At 35.4% G+C, this 18,847-nt stretch overlaps 1 protein-coding gene across 4 annotated transcripts in view; it reads left to right on the top strand.

The window, feature by feature from the left end:
* The window catches only part of ACTR3 (actin related protein 3), a 47,520-nt gene that overhangs the window by 6,745 nt on the left and 21,928 nt on the right, over positions 1-18,847 (top strand). For 2 of the 4 annotated variants that reach the window (XM_086349981.1, XM_086349964.1), the window contains exon 2: positions 16,170-16,225. In XM_086349981.1, the coding sequence (XP_086206107.1) occupies positions 16,170-16,225 (56 nt within the window). Of the gene's footprint in view, positions 1-4; positions 1,114-16,169; positions 16,226-18,847 lie in introns of those variants that run through there. The other 2 variants (XM_086349986.1, XM_086349971.1) reach the window with 2 other exon arrangements.

Here is an 18,847-nt window from a genome sequence, read left to right as displayed (position 1 = left end):
TGGAATGGAATTTAGTCGGATCAGGTGTAGAAGAGATATTTGGGATGAATTTACCGGACTTGCTACATAGTAGGAACCTGAATCCTTGTTGAATGAATGAATGAATAAATGAGTGAATGAGCAATAATTAGGGATATGGTTTTTAAAAAGTGCATCAGAAACACCTTTTGCCCAGTGGTTCAGAATCTTATGGGTTGGGCCTAGGAGCATTTATTTAAATGGGCTCCCTGTGTGATTTTTAAGCACCCCTCTCAGTACCTGTTTTGCAGGAATTCTGAAATAGGGTGTTGGCAGTGGGAATGGAGAAGAGATCAATTTGGGAAAAGTTGCTGCTTTCCCTTTCTTTTGGCAGCTACATTGTTTTGTATGTTTTATTTATGGTTAGCAAGGGCTTTGTAGTCAGAGCTATTTTTGAGTTCAAGCTCTACCATTTTCTAGTTGTGTGATCTTGTACACTTCAGATTCTACAGATACTGTTTTTGTCACTTGGAGATCATAGTATCTTACGGAGTTTTAGTTTTTTGAGATAATACATGAAGATGGTTCAACCCAGTGCTTGGCAAATAGTTAATAGTTCAATACATTGTAATCATTACAGTTATCAGTTAGCTCTGTCTTTTTATTGAATTGAAAAGTTCTTAAGGAAGGGAACACATTGTCTTATGCTTCTTATTTCCAACAGGCTTTGTCTACCATAGTTTTTTGCTCAGTCACAATATTTTTGTTGATTTGGAAGATGGAGGTATAGTTAGGGCTTGGCATTTGTTTCTGGTGTATTGTAAATAGGAATCAATGAAGATTCCAGATTGTGAGTTTAGAGTGGGACATGAAGGAGTTGGTTTTGAGAAGCTGAGTAAGGTTGAAATTTGTATTTGTGAGCCATAATTGGAAATGTTCCAAGAGAAGTTAGCAATGTAGGAACTTCAGGAGTAAAGGTGGGGATTTGGCGGTCACCATTATAACTTTTAAATTGAAGCTAATAAGATGACAATTTAAAGAGAGAACAGAAAGGTTGAATATTTATCTTCTTTTTTTGAAAAAAATCTTGGATATGTGGTCTGGCTTCTTGAACATCACAAAAAGAAGAATAAGAGAGCTCTGTGGCTTGACATGGTGAGTGATCTCATCCCACTTCTTAAGAGGCAAAGTGCTTAGAAGAATTTAGCTCAAGGTGGGTTATATTTTACTCCACAGTGTTTCTCCTAGTCCAGAATGCTCTAGTCTGGGATGGTTAAAATGTTTCTTTAGGCAATATATTTTCTTAAACAAAATTCCCTTGTAATAAAAGCATTGGAATGCTCACCTGCAGTTGTTTTGGAACTTATAGCCTCTTTTATGATAACTGTGGTCTATAATAGCCACTAACATAGAGGTAAGAGCAAAGCAGTCAAGTAATAATAGCGTTACATTAACATGCTTTCTAGCTTACCAAGAACTTAATAATTCATGAATTATTAAGGAATGGTGCAAGATAGGGTGATGTTATTGGATTAATGTTTTAAATCTGGTTCTTAAGTATGGTACCAATTAATACTATTTTTGTGTTGCTTGTTTTATGTCTTTGTGCTTGATCACTCAGTTATGTCTGACTGCAGCCCCATGGGCTTGTAGCTCGCCAGGCTCCTCTGTCCACGGAATTTTCCAGGCAAGAATACTGGAGCAGGTTGCCATTTCCTACTCCAGGGGATTTTCCCAACATAGGGATTGAACCCACATCTGTTGTGGCTCCTGCATTGGCAGACAGATTCTTTGCCACTAGCACCGCCAAGAAAGCGCTTTATATCTTTATGCGTACCTTTATATCATAAAATATATAAAATGTGCCTGCATAACTGATTAATACCAGTGAAGAAAGACAAATAGTATCTTAATTTTTTTCAAAGGACAAAGTTTTATGGAATTTTAATAATTTTCTTTCAAAAGCTTTCCAAACTGTTCATTTAAACACAAGTCATCCTTGCAACCAGGAAGGGAACAGCCTTGAATATATCTGGTCACATTCTCTTTTTCACTCTTACTCCTTCTCTCGCTTCCTACTTACAAACCATACCCCAAAGGATATTTTCTTCATTTGTTCTAATGCTGAGCGTTTTATCTTTAAACATTCTCCTTGCAGGCTTCTTGCCCTTTGTGAAAGCGTGATACTTTTGAGAAGGATGTCTTTAACACTTTTTCGGTTATAGTAATTATGTGAATGAAAGGTTGCTAGAAGGAGGGTACGTCTTCAAAAGGGGAACTAGGATGCAAAATACCTTACAGTTTAGAGTTGGTTTGGAAGCTGTATAAAAATATAAACCATGTTTTTAATATTGGTCTATGACAAAACACAAATGTGAGCCTACTTAAAGTTTTAAAATTCAATATAATTAAATACAGTGCACTTTTTCTTCTGCTATAAACATTTAAAAAATTAGGTTACTTTGAGGCTATAAAAATAGTATTTAATGTGTATTTGTAACACTTCACTTACACTTTAGTGAATGAAGAAAAGTGCCTAATTACTCACACAGAATTTTGGAGCTGAAAAAGACTTTGAAAAATAATTTAATCCACTCTTTATTTACAGATTAAACAGAGGTCCAGAGTTGAGAAATGTCTTTCAAGGCCCTTGTAAGGGTTTTATTTCTGAGATAACTTTTTATAACAGTTTCAGAAACCTTGCTAAATGGGTACTATTTATAATTATCTTTTTAAAGATGAGGAATGTGAGGTATGGTGAGCTTAAGTAACTTGCTCAGTTACGTAGTAGTCTACAATTGAGCCCTGTGGCAGTCTGACTCCAGGGCCCACTGCTGTACTACCCTAACTTGGAATATATTCAACAGGGATAGTTAAATTGTTCACCCAGTTTTTTGAATAGTGTTCAAAGTTTAAGCTACATATTTAGAAAAGCAAATTTCTACTTTTATTTCTTTATTAAAAAAATTTAAAGGATACTGTGTATTTATATATGGTTTCACTGGGTCATCGTTGCTACTTGCAAACTTTCCTAGTTGCGGCGAGTGGGGGCTACTCCATCACCGTGGCAGGCTTCTCATTGCGGTGGCTTCTCTTGTTGCAGAGCACAGGCTCTAGGCACATGGGCTTCAACAGTTGGGGCTGGCGTGCTCTAGAACGTGGGCTCAGTAGTTGTGGTGCACGGGCTTAAGTTGCTTGTGGCATGTGGAATCCTTCTGGACCAGGGATCTAAGTGATGTCCCCTGCATTGGCAGGTGGACTCCTATCCACTGTACAACCAGGGAAGTCCTAAATTTCTACTTTAGAACTGCATTTTTTGGTGAGGGACGCAGGACTGTGCTGGGTCTTCCTTGCAGGGCACAGGCTTTCCCTAGTTACGGCCCAAGAGGGTTCGTCTAGTTGCAGTGTCCAGGCAGAGTTGCCCTCTGCATCTGGGGTCTTAATTCCCTGATCAGTGATCTAACCCCAAGTACCCTGCATTGAAAGCTGAATTCTTAACCATTGGACTGCCAGGAATGTCCCAGAACCGCTAACTTTGAACAAATATGAAATATATAGGGAGGTCTTTGTGACCAGTTCATTGATTTTACTAACTGGAACCACATGTAAATTACATAGCATAGAATTATTTATTTAGCCTCACGAATATTATAAGGACATATATTGTATTTAACATAATAAAACTGACAATTGTTGGTTTATACAGGACAGCTCAATTAAGGAAATGATGTCTAATTACATATAACTTTAAAATGAAGAGCATATTTGTTAAGCTGCAATTTGAAGATAAACAATTGATGCATTTAAAAAGTCCTTCCTCATTAATGATGGCATAAAACACAGAAAGAAACGGTTGAACCCAAGAGTAAAACTAGCCTTAGAATCTAGGACTATAAAAATGATTTTTGTATTAGACTCAGAGGACTTAATACACATTTGCAATGTGTATTAGGAATACAGTCTTAGGAGTAAAGTTTATAATCATAAGACAGTAAATGGTGGACATTTCACTCATGACTTTTTGATTTTATGGTCTATGTTCTTACTCCCTACTAGTGTAAAGGTATTAAGTTTTAGCTCTAGAAGAATTGAAAGACTATTTCTGTTAATATTTAGGAGTCCAGATTCTTCCAGTCAGCGGTCTTGTACGTGTTTTTGTGTCAGGTTAAATAGTGACTTTCATGCAGTGAGAAGAGCATTGGAGGAGATTGGAAATGCTCTTTAAATAATTGCTGGTTATCTTTATAGCTAACATTTCCTGTTAACTAGATACTACCTTCTTGTTCTGAAAGTTCCTTTACACTACAAGTATAAAGAAAACTATAGCTAAGCTGAGAATTGACGTATTATGAAATTTGACATTGGGATTCATTTGTATACCTCTTTTTTCATTTAAAATTTGAAAATCATTTGTTATTTTGTAAAAATCTCTATGTGTACGCTTTACTTTGTTTTTATAACATATTAAGGGTGGAAGCTGATCATTCGTACTGAGGTAAAATTCTTTCAACTTTAAATTAATGGTTCTCACTACCAAAAAATTTTGGAAAATGGATTGTACTGTTATTAAGGTTCTTTGCACTCTAAAGTTCTAGGGTCTAGGGTCTTTTATTTGTTTTGTTGTATGGTTTAAAATTGTTGCAACATTTAAAGTTAAAACTCTACTGCTGTTTTTCCCTTATGTAGTCTATAGAATCAAGTACACCATACTTAGTATAATAAATTCAGTTTATTCTTTTCTGGAATGATTTTTGTCCTAGCTTTCTATCCATTTCATTTTTGAAATGTGATTTTTTTCAAAGATTCTCTTTAATATTCTCATTTAATGGTTTGATGTCAGCAACTAATTGAGATCTTTAAGTAGTTTTTGCTGTGATATGTTTTTCAAAACAAAAAGAAAAGTGAACCATTGTATTAAGTAAAAAAAAGTTCTTTTTGTCAACTAATGTTTTTAATAAGGAAACATGAATTTGTAGAATTAAAAGTAATACCCGACATGTGGGGTGCTACTGCTTTTATATTACAAGCATCACTGATTTTACTATTTAAAAATATTCTTTCATAAATTTATTCCTTTTAGAAAGATACAGTGAATAATATAACATATACCCCTATTTATCAGAATCATTACCTGGTAAAATTTTATATTTGTTTCATCTCTTTGTTTTTTAAGAATAAGAGAACATTATAAATGACTCTCCTCAAGCCCACTTTTCCCCTGCCCAGAAGCATTTAGGACTACAATAAATTAACCATTTTTTGTATAAATTTTTTTTTTTTTTTTGCTGTTCATTTCTATCAGTCCAGGTCTTCCCTCACTCCCGACTTGATTACATTACCATTACTGCTCTTCTAGTCACTTTGATATAATTTCAGAAGTGCTTTTGAACTCTCTCTTTTATTGTATTCCTTTCTCATAAGCAATTTCTAACCTTGTTGCTCAAAACCAGCCTTGTAGATTTTTTCTCATTGCTACTGCAGTCCAGGGAGATTTTTCTGTATATTCAACTTGCTTCCCTGGGCCACAAAGGAAAAAATCTGGTTTAATTTTTCTGAGTATTATATTGCCCTTATCAGTTTCATAAACTTAGTATAGCTTTGTCTTTTTCATTTTATGGTCTCTTTAAAAACCATTTAGAAATGACACTTTCTTTTTCTAAGTATAGGAAAGCTTAAATAAAAAGAATCATTATTTCACTACCCAGGTAACCCAGTGACATGTTTTAAATTAAAGTAATATATATGCCTGTCTGTGTGTGAAATATCTCTGGAATACATAAATGATTGACTCTTGGGGTAGCAACAGACTAGTTAGTAGATCAGCCTTGTAGGGAACCTTTTTGTGTGGTAAAGATACTAACTTTAGTACTTCCTGTTTTATTTATTAAATTTTTTATCATGTGCTCATGTTACCTATTCAGAAATTCTTTTAAAAATAATTTATGTGTATGGTTATACTATTTAAGACAAGTGTTAATTTGAAAAACAAAATTCTGACATCCTGCTATCTGTGGGTAATCAGACTTTACTATTTCTTTTGTAGACTTTCAGAAGAAACCGTGTATATATATTCTAGCAATATATAATAGAATTATTCTTGATGTGTAATTTTATTTCTACTCTACATGTATATGTAAATTTTTGTTTGTAGTTGACAAAAATACTTGACATGAAAATATCAGAGTATTCACAACATGTATTTTTCCCTGTTTAGAACTAGGTTTGAAAGTATTTTTGAGACATTTTAAAGTAACAGTGTAATGTAATTAATACTAAAATACAGACTCACGTACATGCACAGGCACATACATACACACACACCATTTATTAAGACATAGCAAGTTGGAAGGCTTTAGGACTCTTCCTGATTTTGCCTGGGAATCATGCTGTGAAAATCAAATGTGTCCAAAAGGACTGATGAAAATGGAAGATTTGAAAAGGACCTTTGAAGAAACAAATGATTAGGATAAAACAAAAACAACAATGAAAAGAGGATGGAGCATTTATAAGTGCTAGGATTTATGTTTCTGTTCCCAAATACAATTTTCAAGACTTTATAATAGTTATTTCTTTCTGCTTCAGACATAACAGAGTGTATTGCAGGAGTTGAGAATTAAGAAAGTGAACTGTGGGTATCTAGATGAGTCTGAGAAGGTAAATAGGCATCAGATCATACATAGCTTGTTGAGGAGTAGTCTTCAAATCAGTGAAATTCATTGAGGTGTTCTAAAAAGCAGAGCCTTGGTTTTTTGTACTGTTAATCCATGTATGTGTGTGCAAGGCTCAGTTGTGTCCAACTCTTTGTGACCCCATGGACTATAGAGTCCATGGAATTCTCCAGGCCAGAATACTGGAGTGGGTAGTCTTTCCCTTCTCCAGGGGATTGTCCCAACTCAGGGATCAATCTCAGGTCTCCCCCGTTGCAGGTGGATTCTTTACCAGCTGAGCCACAAGGGAAGCCCCTGTTAATCCATGCTTGACATTTAACTGTTAATAGGCACGTGCATTTAAGACTGTTATGTCTTCTTGATGAATTTATCGCTATATTATCATAAAGTTTCTCTTACCTTTGGTATTACTCTTTTTCTTAAAAGTTTCATTCGATGTTAATATAGCCACTTCAGACTTATGCTTACTATTTGCCTTTCATCCATCTTTTTTCATTCTCCATCTTCATATTTAAAGTGTGTACCATGCAGAAAATATATAGTTGGGGCTCCCTCTCTCTCTCTCTTTCTTCCTTTCTTCTCTTCCTTTTCCTTTCATCTGTACTGATTGTCTATCCCCTTTAATTGGAGAATATAGTCTATTACATTTAATGTAACAGTATAGTTGGATTTGGGTATGCCATTTTATTTTTTACTTAGTGTGAATAAAACTTAAGCAGAGTAGAACCCTTGTGTCTCGGTAGGTTTATCAATACTAACTCTCTTGCCACTCCCTCTACCTCATGGTGTAGTTATCATAGGTGTTACATCTACATATGTAACCCTACAATACAATTTAATTTTTGCTTTAAATACTCAAAAGTGTGTCAAAAATTAAGCAGAAAAAAGTCTCATTTACCTGTTTACCATTTCTAATGTTTTTCATTAATACCACAGTTTCCCCTCTGGTGTCATTTCCCCTCAGCCTGAAGAACTTTCTTTAGCTCAGGTTTTAATGGCAATGGGTTTTCTTTTAACTAGAAAAATGTCTTTATTTCACTTTCTTTTTTTTTTTTCTTTATTTCACTTTCATTGTTGAAGGATATTTTTGCTCTTAAAGATTTCTGGGTTGACTGTTTTTGTACCTCTTTCAGACTTAAGGAATATTACTTCACTATTTTTTGACTTCCATAGTTTCTCATAATAAGGTGCTGGTAATTTGAATTTTTTGTTCCTGTTATTGGGGCCTTTTTCTCTGGCTGCTTTTAAGATTTTTCTTTATCTTTGATTTTTAGTAGTTTAATTATGACATCCCTAAGGTTTCTTTGTGTTTTTTCCGTTTCTCCCCTCCCTCTCTCCTACCCACTTCCCTCCCAGCCTCCTCCTTCCCACCCTTCAGGAACTTCATTGTGTCACCTTTCATTTTTTGTTCCCTAAGTCTCTGAGGTCTGTTCTTTTCTCTTTGTGTCTATCTTTTTAATATTTTTCCTCTCTCTTTTCAGATTTTATAATTTTTACTGATCTGCCTTCAAGTTCATTGATTATTTCCTGTGTTGCCTCTGTTTTGCTTTGCTCATTCAGAGAACTTTTTGTACCTGGCATTGCATTTTTCAGTTCTGTTATTTCCATTTGCTCTTTTTACAGTTTTAGAGTTTCTTTGCTATTTATCATCAGTCATTACTACTTCATTGTGGTAGTCACAGCTGCTTTCATGGCTTTATCTGATAATTCTAACATTGGATTATTTCATCTTCTGTTGAGTGTCTTTTCCTTGGAAAATGGGTTACATTTTCCTGATTCTTCATATTAATAGAATAATTTTCGTGTGTATGAATTAACCAACCTTTTTTTTTGTTGTTGTTCTCTTGTTGATGAATATATGCTTTGCTTCCAGTTTTGGGCCATCACGAATAATGCTCTTGTGAACAAATGTGCACATATCTTTGTGTGGGCATATGTTTTTATTTTTCTTGGGTGTATACCTAGAAGTCGGATCGCTGGATCATATGGTAAATGAATGTTTAACTGTTTTCCAGAGTGGCTGTTTACAAATGATTTTGATTTTCTGTCATTTCAACTAGAAATGTATGAAATTTATCTCAGTGTACTTTTAATTTGCTTTTTTTAAGCCCTGTGGAGTTGAGCATCTTTTTGTTTGTAGCCATTTACATTTCTTTTTCTTAAGTGGTTAGTGTCTTTTACCTTTCCTTCCCTTATTTCCTCTTCCTTTCTTTGCCTTGTTGTCATCACCTTCTAGTTTTAGTGTTTACATGTAGGTCTTTGATTTATTTTGAGTTGTATGTGGTATAAGATTAAAGTCCAGTTTTCTTAGCACCATTTCTTGAAAAGACTGTCGTTTCACTGAATAGTTTTGGCACCCTTGTCAAAAATTATTCAACTGTATATGGCAGGGTTTATTTCCAGGCTTTGTTCTATTCCAGTTGGTCTATATGTCTGTCAGGCCACACAGTTTTGGTTACTGTAAATTTTTAAGTTTGAAATCAGGAAGTGTGAGACCTCCAACTTTGTTCTTTTTCAGGATCGTTTTAGCTGTTGAGATTGCATGTGAATTTTAGAATAGATTTTCCATTTCTCCCCCCAAAATTGTTGGAATTTTGATAGCAATCACATGGGTCTGTAGGTGGATTTCAGTAAATAGCTTGTTGTTGTGCAAGTTTGACCCATGTCTGAGTCGTGTACCAAATAATGTTATCCAGATGGCAAATTTAAGAAAAATCCAAGCTATTTAATCTCATGTCTGTCTGAAGGAAGATTTTTTTCCTGAAGGTGTTACTGAGCAGTGAGGCCAAATGAACCGAAACATTGAGTTTGGAGCAGAGAAAGGTTTATTGCAGGGCCATGCAAGGAGACTGGTACCTTGTGCCTCCCAAACCCTTAACTCCTTGAAAGGTTTCAGCAAAGCACTTTTAAAGGCAAAACGATGGAGTGGTATGTTGGCAACTGTTCACATACATCAGGTTATTTCTGTAAGCCTTGAAGACCAAAGATTTCTGCAACTTTTTATCTCTGTATGAATAAGGAGGTATTATACTCTAAAAGGTCAAAGAAGCCTTGAGAATCTGTTATCCTGTGTATTTCAGATTATAGGCAATGTTTTTTTATTTTTACAAAAGTGCGGAGCTAGCATGACTAAGCATAGGAAACAAAGCACAAAGGTTAATAAAGTATATAAAAGGAACAGCTCTAATATGGAGTCAGATTTGTTCTTCCCCTGTTACAAGGGAAGTTTAGAAATATTTGGTGTGTGTATGTGTGTGAATGTTTGAAATTTAGTATAATTTAGTTAACTGTTATTTTCCCAATATGCTTAATTATATAAGTGACTTTTTGAACACCCCAAAAACTTAGTAGAAAATTGCAAGGGCTGTGGAAAAATAAAGTGTACTGACAGAATATATGAATTCAAAACAAAAATTTGCCTTGTAAATGTAAGGTTAGAAATGGTTTACTGTGCTATTTGGTCAGTATTTGTTTTTAAGTCTAAGGAACAGTATTATAACTAAGAGAAGAACGTGTGTATGCCTAGAGAAATTATTTTTTTTCAAACTTTTAACTTTGTATTGGGTCCAGAGAAATTCTTAATATGAAAAAGTTTGATTTGAAATGTTTCCTTTACTATAAAAATTGAATTAATTGTGAGAGAAGAGTTTTTTTGAGTAAGAAAAAAAATGAGAGAAGCTCTTCTGCCATCTACTTATACAGTGTTTCTTCTCTGGTGACTGGAGAATTTTGACAGCTCATTGTAAAAATACCTTAAATCAGTCATTTCAAATGTAAAACCTGTTAATATTTTAATATTAAGTTAGGTTAATGAAAAGCTAGTTTATATTTGAAAGCTCTAAACAAATTTAGTATTTAAAGTCTTTCCTGTTTTTTTCCTTATATTAATATAAAGAAAATTTAAGTGAAGTTTTAAAGCAAACCTCTTATAGCTATATTCTCAAATCCCCTCCAGTTTATTTATATGTGCTCTACAAATACTACTGTATCTTGTATGCATTGATATGTAAAGGGTTGGAAAGCTTTTTAGAAGCTAAACAACTTGTAAAATTACGTAAACTAGGACATTTCCCCTTACATTTCTTAAAAATGGGTGTAAATATTGTCCTCTATGATAATCTCAAGTATTATTATATAGTGGTCTCTATCTGGTGTATCTAGACTAGATGATTTTGTTCTTTGGGGTATTATTTAAATCCAGGGCAGTAGAACATTGTGTATGTGTGTTCAGTTGCTCAGTCATGTCCTACCGTTTGCCACCCCATGGACTGTAGCCCCCCAGGATCCCCCAGGACTGTAGCCCCCCAGGCTCCTACTGGAGTGGGTTGCCATTTCCTACTCCAAGTAGAACATTAGTAAATATATTTGGCTGCTGTTCCCCCCATTCCCCCAGTTAAAAAATTATTTTGCTAGATTTGTTTTAAATTTAATAGAAATGATTAAATGTTATGGTGTATCCATATAGTTGATATATTATCTGTAGTTACCTTCATGTTTGGGGGAAGAACATACTTGTTTTGATTATGTCTTTACTTTTGTATTAAGTTTATTATATCCTTCTTTCAGTGTTTGTTTTGAGAGTAGATTATTGCTGAATATGCTCAACCTAGGGAATTTTACTTTGATCAGGAATACAGTATTGATTTACCTGGTGAACTTGTTAAATGGAAGTTTCTTACGGTAATGTGGTTTCTACTTCAAGTTTCTTACTGTTATTCTTGGGAAATGGTATTACACACATAAAAATAACATAGGCTTATATATATATGTTCATCAAGTGGTTGAGAGAAGTTTATTGAAAGAAAGGATGACTCTTAGTTAAAATGATTAGGAAAGGCTTCATGAAAGATTCTTAAGCTGTGATCTGAGGTTTTTGAGAGGGTGCAGTGAGAGCACAGATAATATGTGAGGGAGAACGTGCAAGTCATGTAGGGGAAAATGAGGAATAGGTACAGTGGGCTTTGAGTTGGGTTCGTGGAAGTAAGTGATGGGAGACACTTTTAAAGTTGAATTGAGGATTATTTTGGAGAATCTTAATACTTAGCTGAAGAGTCAGAGTCATAATTTTTTATCTACAAGGTACTTTACGAACTATTTACAGTGGCTCATTTTATAGACGCAGAAACAAGTTCTAATCTTGTGGGTCATAGAGCCTCATTTGAAGATTTTTGTTAGGCAGTGACTTTTCAGGGAGATTATCCTCCTTTGTGAGGGTCATAGAACTGGAAGGAAGTCTTTCTGTTCTGTTAGGGTACTGTTGTATATAATTGCTTGAACAGCTTTGGGAATAAAATGGAAGGGACTGGATGAAAGAATAATTAGTATTCATTTTGCCACTGTGTTGGTAAGACAGTAGTGTCTTTTAGGGTTTTATAGCCTCAGGCAGCTTTAGACTGACTTGGTTTAACCAAGTCTTTGTTTTGATAAGGTTAAAGTAGTTTTTTCCCACTGTGGATGGAGTGGGACAAGGTATACTGTTGGCTCTCTTCCTTTCAGTGTCATGGTAGCCTCTACTTTATCCAGTACTGCTTCCTAGGTGGTGCAGTAAAGAATCTGCCTGCCAATGCAGGAGGTATAAGAGAGGTGGGTTCGATTCCCTGGGTTGGGTGTATCCCCTGGAGTAGGAAATGGCAACCCACTCCAATATTCTTGCCTCCAAAATTCCATGGACAGAGGAGCCTGCCAGGCTACCATCTGTGGGGTCACAAAATGACTGAGCACACACACATACCCTTTTACTTCAAGTAGGTTACTGTTAGTTTTAGTGAGTTCAGTGGGAACAGATTATTCATGTTAGTTGATGGTGGTTTTGTGTGTTTGAATAATTCTAATTTTTTTGTACCGAAACCAGAGGGTGTGAGCAAGTGGTTCAATCATGCTGACCTCCATCTATTACAGGAGTTCTATTCTACCACAGTTGAAGGTTTTACATTAAGAAGAGACTGATTTGGAAGTATAAAAAGTGTGGGCATTAGCCCTCTGTGACAACCCACACTCTTGTCTGTGAAGTATGTTTTTCCCAAGACTAGTCTTGCCTTATGAGATGGCTCACACTCTGTCTGTGGAGTATGTTTCTCTCTAAATAAATCCACTTCTTGTCTTTAAAAAAAAAAAAAAGACAGTGAAAGGGTTGAAAAAATAGATACAAGCACTAATCTGAAAAATCTTCTACAGACTAACTTTCATTTATGAATACAGGGATAATTTGTATCATAGTGATAAGCCAAAGAATTGATGCTTTTGAACTGTGCTGTTGGAGAAGACTTGAGAGGCCCTTGGACTGTAAGCAGATCCAACCAGTCCATCCTAAAGGAGATCAGTCCTGGGTGTTCATTGGAAGGACTGATGTTGAAGCTGTAACTCCAATACTTTGGCCACCTGATGCGAAGAGCTGATTCATTTGAAAAGACACTGATGCTGGGAGGGATTGGGGGCAGGAAGAAAAGGGGATGACAGAGGATGAGATGGTTGGATGGCATAACCGACTCAGTGGACATGACATGGGTTTGGTGGACTCCGGGAGTTGGTGATGGACAGGGAGGCCTGATGTGCTACAGTTCATGGGGTCGCAAAGAGTCAGACACAACTGAGCAACTGAAGTGAACTGATAAGTATTTAGAAGTTCAGTTATCTGCATGGCCTTTATCTGATTATTGGGGAATGGAAATTTTGGAGAGAATGCATGGACAGAGTAATTAGAGTTGACATGTATTAAGTGTGTCCTTTATGCCAGGTGCTGTGCTTAATGGTTTACCTTGTTCTCCTGTTAAATACCCTTAACAGTCATAAGTTACTGCTCTTTATTTTACAAATGAAGGAATTAAGGCTTAGGAATTATTAGTAAACAATACTTGTACTCACAAGGGCAGAGGTAATCAACTATGTGGGAGGTTGTGAAAGTTTTCTTATAAAAGCAGTGGCATTTAACCCGGAACAGTGTTGATAGTGGCTCTTTGGCATGGCATGAGTTGGTCTTTTTGGAAATTGTTAGTATTTTTATGGTTTGGTAGTGTGGTGTGGTGTCAGGGCTGCTGGAAAAGGTTGTCAGGAGCCAAATATTAAAGGGGGTCTTTTGTATGTCCTGCAAAGAAGTTTTATTTTTCTAACGTATACAGTATGGAATCTTTGTAGAGATTTGGTCAGTGGAGCAGTATCACATTGTGAACAGTTTATGTTCTCCCCTTATTTTTAATGTTTTAGTTTGTTTAGCACTTTCAGATCTTGAACTTAATTTGGGGGCTAAAATGTACTCCAAAGAGAGATCTTCCCAATATTAAAAAATATTTATGCTGAAACTATTAAAATCCAAGAATATCACAGTAATTTACCTGCCTCCTGTTTAGCAGTGTGTTTGAATATAGAGTCAAACTCTGTCTGTGGAGTGTGTTTCTCAAAATATTGTAATGTAAATACTTTCTTTTTAAAGCCTGCTTATAGCCAAAAAGTATCCAGCTGTCTCCTAAGTAGCCCCCAACATTCTGCTTGTGGAAGCTCCGCTTTTCTAGACATCCTTGTTGTTATTTTGTTAATGTTGATTAGTCACTAAACCCCGTCCAACTCTTTTAGTGACCCTCTGGACTGTAGCTGGCCAGGCTCCTCTGTCCATGGGATTTCCCAGGCAAGAATACTGGATTGGTTGCCATTTTCTTCTACAGGGGATCTTCCTGACCCAGGGATTGAACCCATGTCTCCTGCATTGGCAGGCAGATTCTTTACTGCTGAGCCACCAGGAAAGCCACTGTAAGACTGTAGGTTGAATCTTTTACGGCAAACACTATAAAATTTATACTTTTTTTTTGAGTAGTAATGAATTCAAATGGTATGAAATAATATGTGATAAAAAAAAAAACTTTTTACCCTTGCCTGTTACTTAGTTCTGTCCTCTAGAGACAACCAAAATTATGAATTTCTTAATACTCTTCCAGAGATATTCTGTGCTTATACAGCGAAATATGTTTTACCTGTACCCTTTACTTTTTTACAAATGTCACATTGTTCAGTACCTTGATTTTGTTCAGTTAACAAAAGCATTTTGGAGTTTGTTCCATATCTGTACATAAAGAGCTTTTTCAATCACTTTTTAATAGTTACCTAATATTTTATGGTTTAAACATAACATATTTAATAAGCTTCTCATTTGATGGCTCTTTATTTTCACTTTTGCTATTATAAGCAAGATTGTAATGAAACGCCTTATTCTGTGTTATTTTGTACATTATGAATATCCCTATAGGATCAGTTTCTAGAAATGCAGTTTCTCATGAAAAGCTGTGTGTACTCAGTTACTCAGTTGTGTCCGACTCTTTGTGACCCCATAGACTCTAGCCCTTCAGGCTCCTCTGTCCATGGAATTTTCCAGGCAAGAATACTGGAGTGGGTTGCCATTTCCTCCTTCAGGGGGTCTTCCTGACTCATTCCTGCCTTGGGAGGCAAATTCTTTACCACTGACCCACCTGGGAAGAAACGGGGGACACAGAAAGACCCTAAAGCTTCATAGATTCCTGCTTAGTTTTAATGACTTGTAGCCAGGTAGCCAGTTGCCTGGCTTTATAAAAAGTAAGATTATAGTTACTAGCTGCCAGCAGATACTGTTTTGATAATGTCCAATGGCATCCAAGCCTGACACGTCTCAGAAAACTCAGCTTGTTAGCAATGCAAAGACTAGCCTGAAATTACACCCATTGTGTCACCTCGTTATTTCTTTGGATGTCTGAACCATAGTTACTCTGAGTTTTGACTTTTAATATTTTTCTTATTAGCCAAAGCAGATATCATCTTTAACAATATTAGTGTTTCTCTGTGTATGAGAAGATGCAGGAATTGGGACTCATAAAATCTTTTCCTGAAGATATCCAACTCTCTGAAGGCCTGTTCTGCCAGTTTTTCCAGAGCACAGAATGCCTGATTCCTGATCTCCACCCTAATCTTTCAGTGGTGTTGAAGGTCAGCAGCTGCAGTGGCCATGATTTAATCTTTGTAGAGGTAGATGGCAACTGCCAGTTTCCAGTTGGCAGGGTCCCTTCGTGTCATAAATTTGACCTTGATTTGAGGCTGCTATTTCATCCTGTTGTGCTGAGAATGCTCATTCCCAGGTCTGGCAGAGATATTGCTTATAGGCCACTCAGTGTGCTCTTACTGGACTAGGTCATAAAACACTATCCAAAATTCTCTGGACCACCTGTATTACCAGCCTCTCGATCCAAGAAAACATTCCCTCTTGTTGCTTCTTCCATATCTAGTTTCACTGTTAAAATCATTGACCTCTTATGGAACTATATATTATTTTATCAGAGGCTTAATCACCCATTTGGTAATATAAGAGATAGCAGTTTTGTAAAACAGTTGAAATACAAATAACAAATAAAAGTTATGGGTACTTATAATTTTGAAAGTAGAAATGTTTAAATAAATTGAAGCTATGGGATTTTGTATAGTATTCACCCAGAATGGAATCTTGCTTTGTAACAAATATAAATCTAAGAATTAAATTCATAATTGCCAAGATATTAGTGAAATACTTATAAAATTCTTTTTGTTTTTCAGGTATACAAAATTAGGATATGCTGGAAATACGGAACCACAGTTTATCATCCCTTCCTGTAAGTATTTCTTTTAAGTCATAAATAAGCTGACTTAATATCTTTTTCTTGATAAAGTAAAAAAGAAAATAATCATTTCAACACTCTTTAAGATTTAGTCCTTTATAAACATGATTTGCCAAGTTCCAAATGTGGCCTCATTTCTGTACCTCTGACCATTTATTTCAGATCTCTTTTTAGCTCTTCATTTACTAAATCTACCAAATACCTTTTAAAGACAAAAATGAATGAGCTGGGAATCTGCTTTGAGGATATTGCTATTAATAATGTGTGTATGTTACTATTAAGTAATGCATTTCCCATCACACGCCTACAAAGACCATCCTTTGGTTTGTGCTCATGATTTTTGCGGGGCTTGTGCTTGTTGACATCCCTAACAAAAGCCCATGGTTCAGAATAAGGATGGCATCTTATCTTTAGAGATGCAGACTTCAGCTGTTCTCTAATACTTTATAACCTTACTTAGGTTATTTTTGTTCTGTCTTATGTTTGTTAACTTCGCTTTAACTGACTGTCCAGTTTCAATAATTTATCTTTCAGATGTTTTTAAAAAATACTCTCAGACTTGGTTTGTTTGTGCTCTTATTTGTTAGCCTGAGCTATGTAGCTGGTCCTTGATGGACATATTTTGGACGTCTCATTTAGATGGTTCACCTTTTGCACATTGTATAGTCACATTTCTCAACTACCTGACCTACCACCAGGTTAAGACGTCAGCATATCAGACAGCAAACTTTTTGAGCCATTCCTTGGTGGTGCTAACTTCTAGGTGGTTTAATTTCGGAAGTATCACTAGTATTTGTGTGACTGAATATTTTTGTGTATTCTTACTGATTTATGAAAATGAGAAGGAAACAGAAAGATAAACATGTAGAGAATAGTGAAAGCAGCCTAGGATTCAGAGTCTGTGATATTGAGAACAAGGTAGAAATTACTAGACTTCCCTGAACTACAGATCTCTGGACTCAGTTGGGCACTCATTGGACATGAACGAGTAGTTTTGTCGTTTATGTATGGCAAGAACAAAGTTAAATGTGTGAAGATGTGTCAAAATTATCTCTAAAGGGGGAACTATTATATATTTCTTTCATTCTCTAGAAACAGACCTGTTTGACTTGTGCACTTCTGATAAACTTTTGATACATTTTTTCTAGGGATTGATTATCTGTGAAATTTAGGCTATTACCTAAATCTAATGCTTCAATACATGGAATGGCTTTTAGCTGACACTGATGAAATAACTTATTCATAGGAATATAGTGGTGTTAATTTGTAGTACTGTTGTTTTTACCCTTTATTCAAGTATATTTGTTATCTACATGGAGGGACAGATTTGCTTTTTTTCACTTTTGTCCCAACTTTACATATCAGTATATTGATAGTTTGTTTAAGATTTTGATGACAAATATTGGCTCTGTTGCTGACTAAAATAGAGTACTTTTGCGAACTAGTACTTGACGTTAGTTATGTTTGAGTTTAGTTTTATACCATGTGTATATTTATATTAGTTTCCCAACGCTGCCAAGGCAAAGTACCAAAAACCAGATGGCTTAAAACAGCAGAAACTTGTAGTACTGCAAGCAAGAAGTCCGAAATCAAGGTGTCAACAGGGCCATGATCTTGCTGACAGCTGTAGGGGAGAAATCGTCTTGGCTCTTAAAACTTCTGATGTGTCCTGACAATCCTTGGCATTCCTTGGCTTGTATGTGCATCACTCCAGTCACACAGCTAACCCTATGTGTCTTCACATTGTTCTTCTTCTGTGAATGGATATGCCCAAATTCTGTATTTTTATAAGATCACCAGTCATTGGATTGTAGCCCATCCTAATAACCTCATTTTAACTTGAAAGACCCTATTTCCAAATAAGGTCACATTCTGAGGTAGTAAGAATTAGGACCTAAACATATCTTTTTGGGGGCACACAACTCTTAAAATGCTGATTTTGCAATCTCTTAATTTGTAATTTTTTATAAGGCATTGTATTGTGATTAAAACATTTATTTCAGGAGATTCCTGATGTGTTAACTCTGATTCTTGCAAAATTTGCTTTTGCTTATATTCTTCAGTGCTGTATTAAGTCTTAGTTCGAAGCCCATATACTTTTGATATTTTAAACTTTTGGTTCTCATCACCATTATATTCTTTTTCTATTTCATCTTTCTGCCAAAATTTGCAATTTTAGTTTTCATTGTCTTTCTTATGAGAGGTTGAAGCATGTTAAAAATCCTTTTGTGTATGAAAGAAAAGATTTTTGATTATGGAGTTTTTTTTACCCAACTAGTTTTAATGCTGCAAGTGTAGTTTTATAATGAGCAGATATAATCATTGCCACTGATGAACATGGATATTTGACCTGGAACACCTGTGGATGTGATTCAAAGTTATTTTCATAATCTTTGTCTTCTAGGAAATTTGTAGTGACGCATCTGGATGTCTGTGTGCATTATGCTAGAGAAGCAGCATTTAGAAGTTGATTGAATTTAGAATTTTCTTCTGTATTTTCTACACACCTTATTAAGGATATAAATTGTTATTAACTGAAAGTGTAACTGTTTGAATGGCCCATCAGCTTATGTGCATGCATGTTTTTGTTTTTTTAAATTTTTGGCCACTCCTCAT

This window comes from Bos grunniens, chromosome 2, assembly GCF_055505025.1.
Source record: "Bos grunniens cultivar Pamir isolate PY7600 chromosome 2, Bosgru_T2T1.0, whole genome shotgun sequence".
Classification (NCBI taxonomy): Eukaryota; Metazoa; Chordata; class Mammalia; order Artiodactyla; family Bovidae; genus Bos; species Bos grunniens.
Note: the sequence above shows the minus strand (reverse complement) of the source record. Positions and strands in the feature narration are given on the sequence as shown.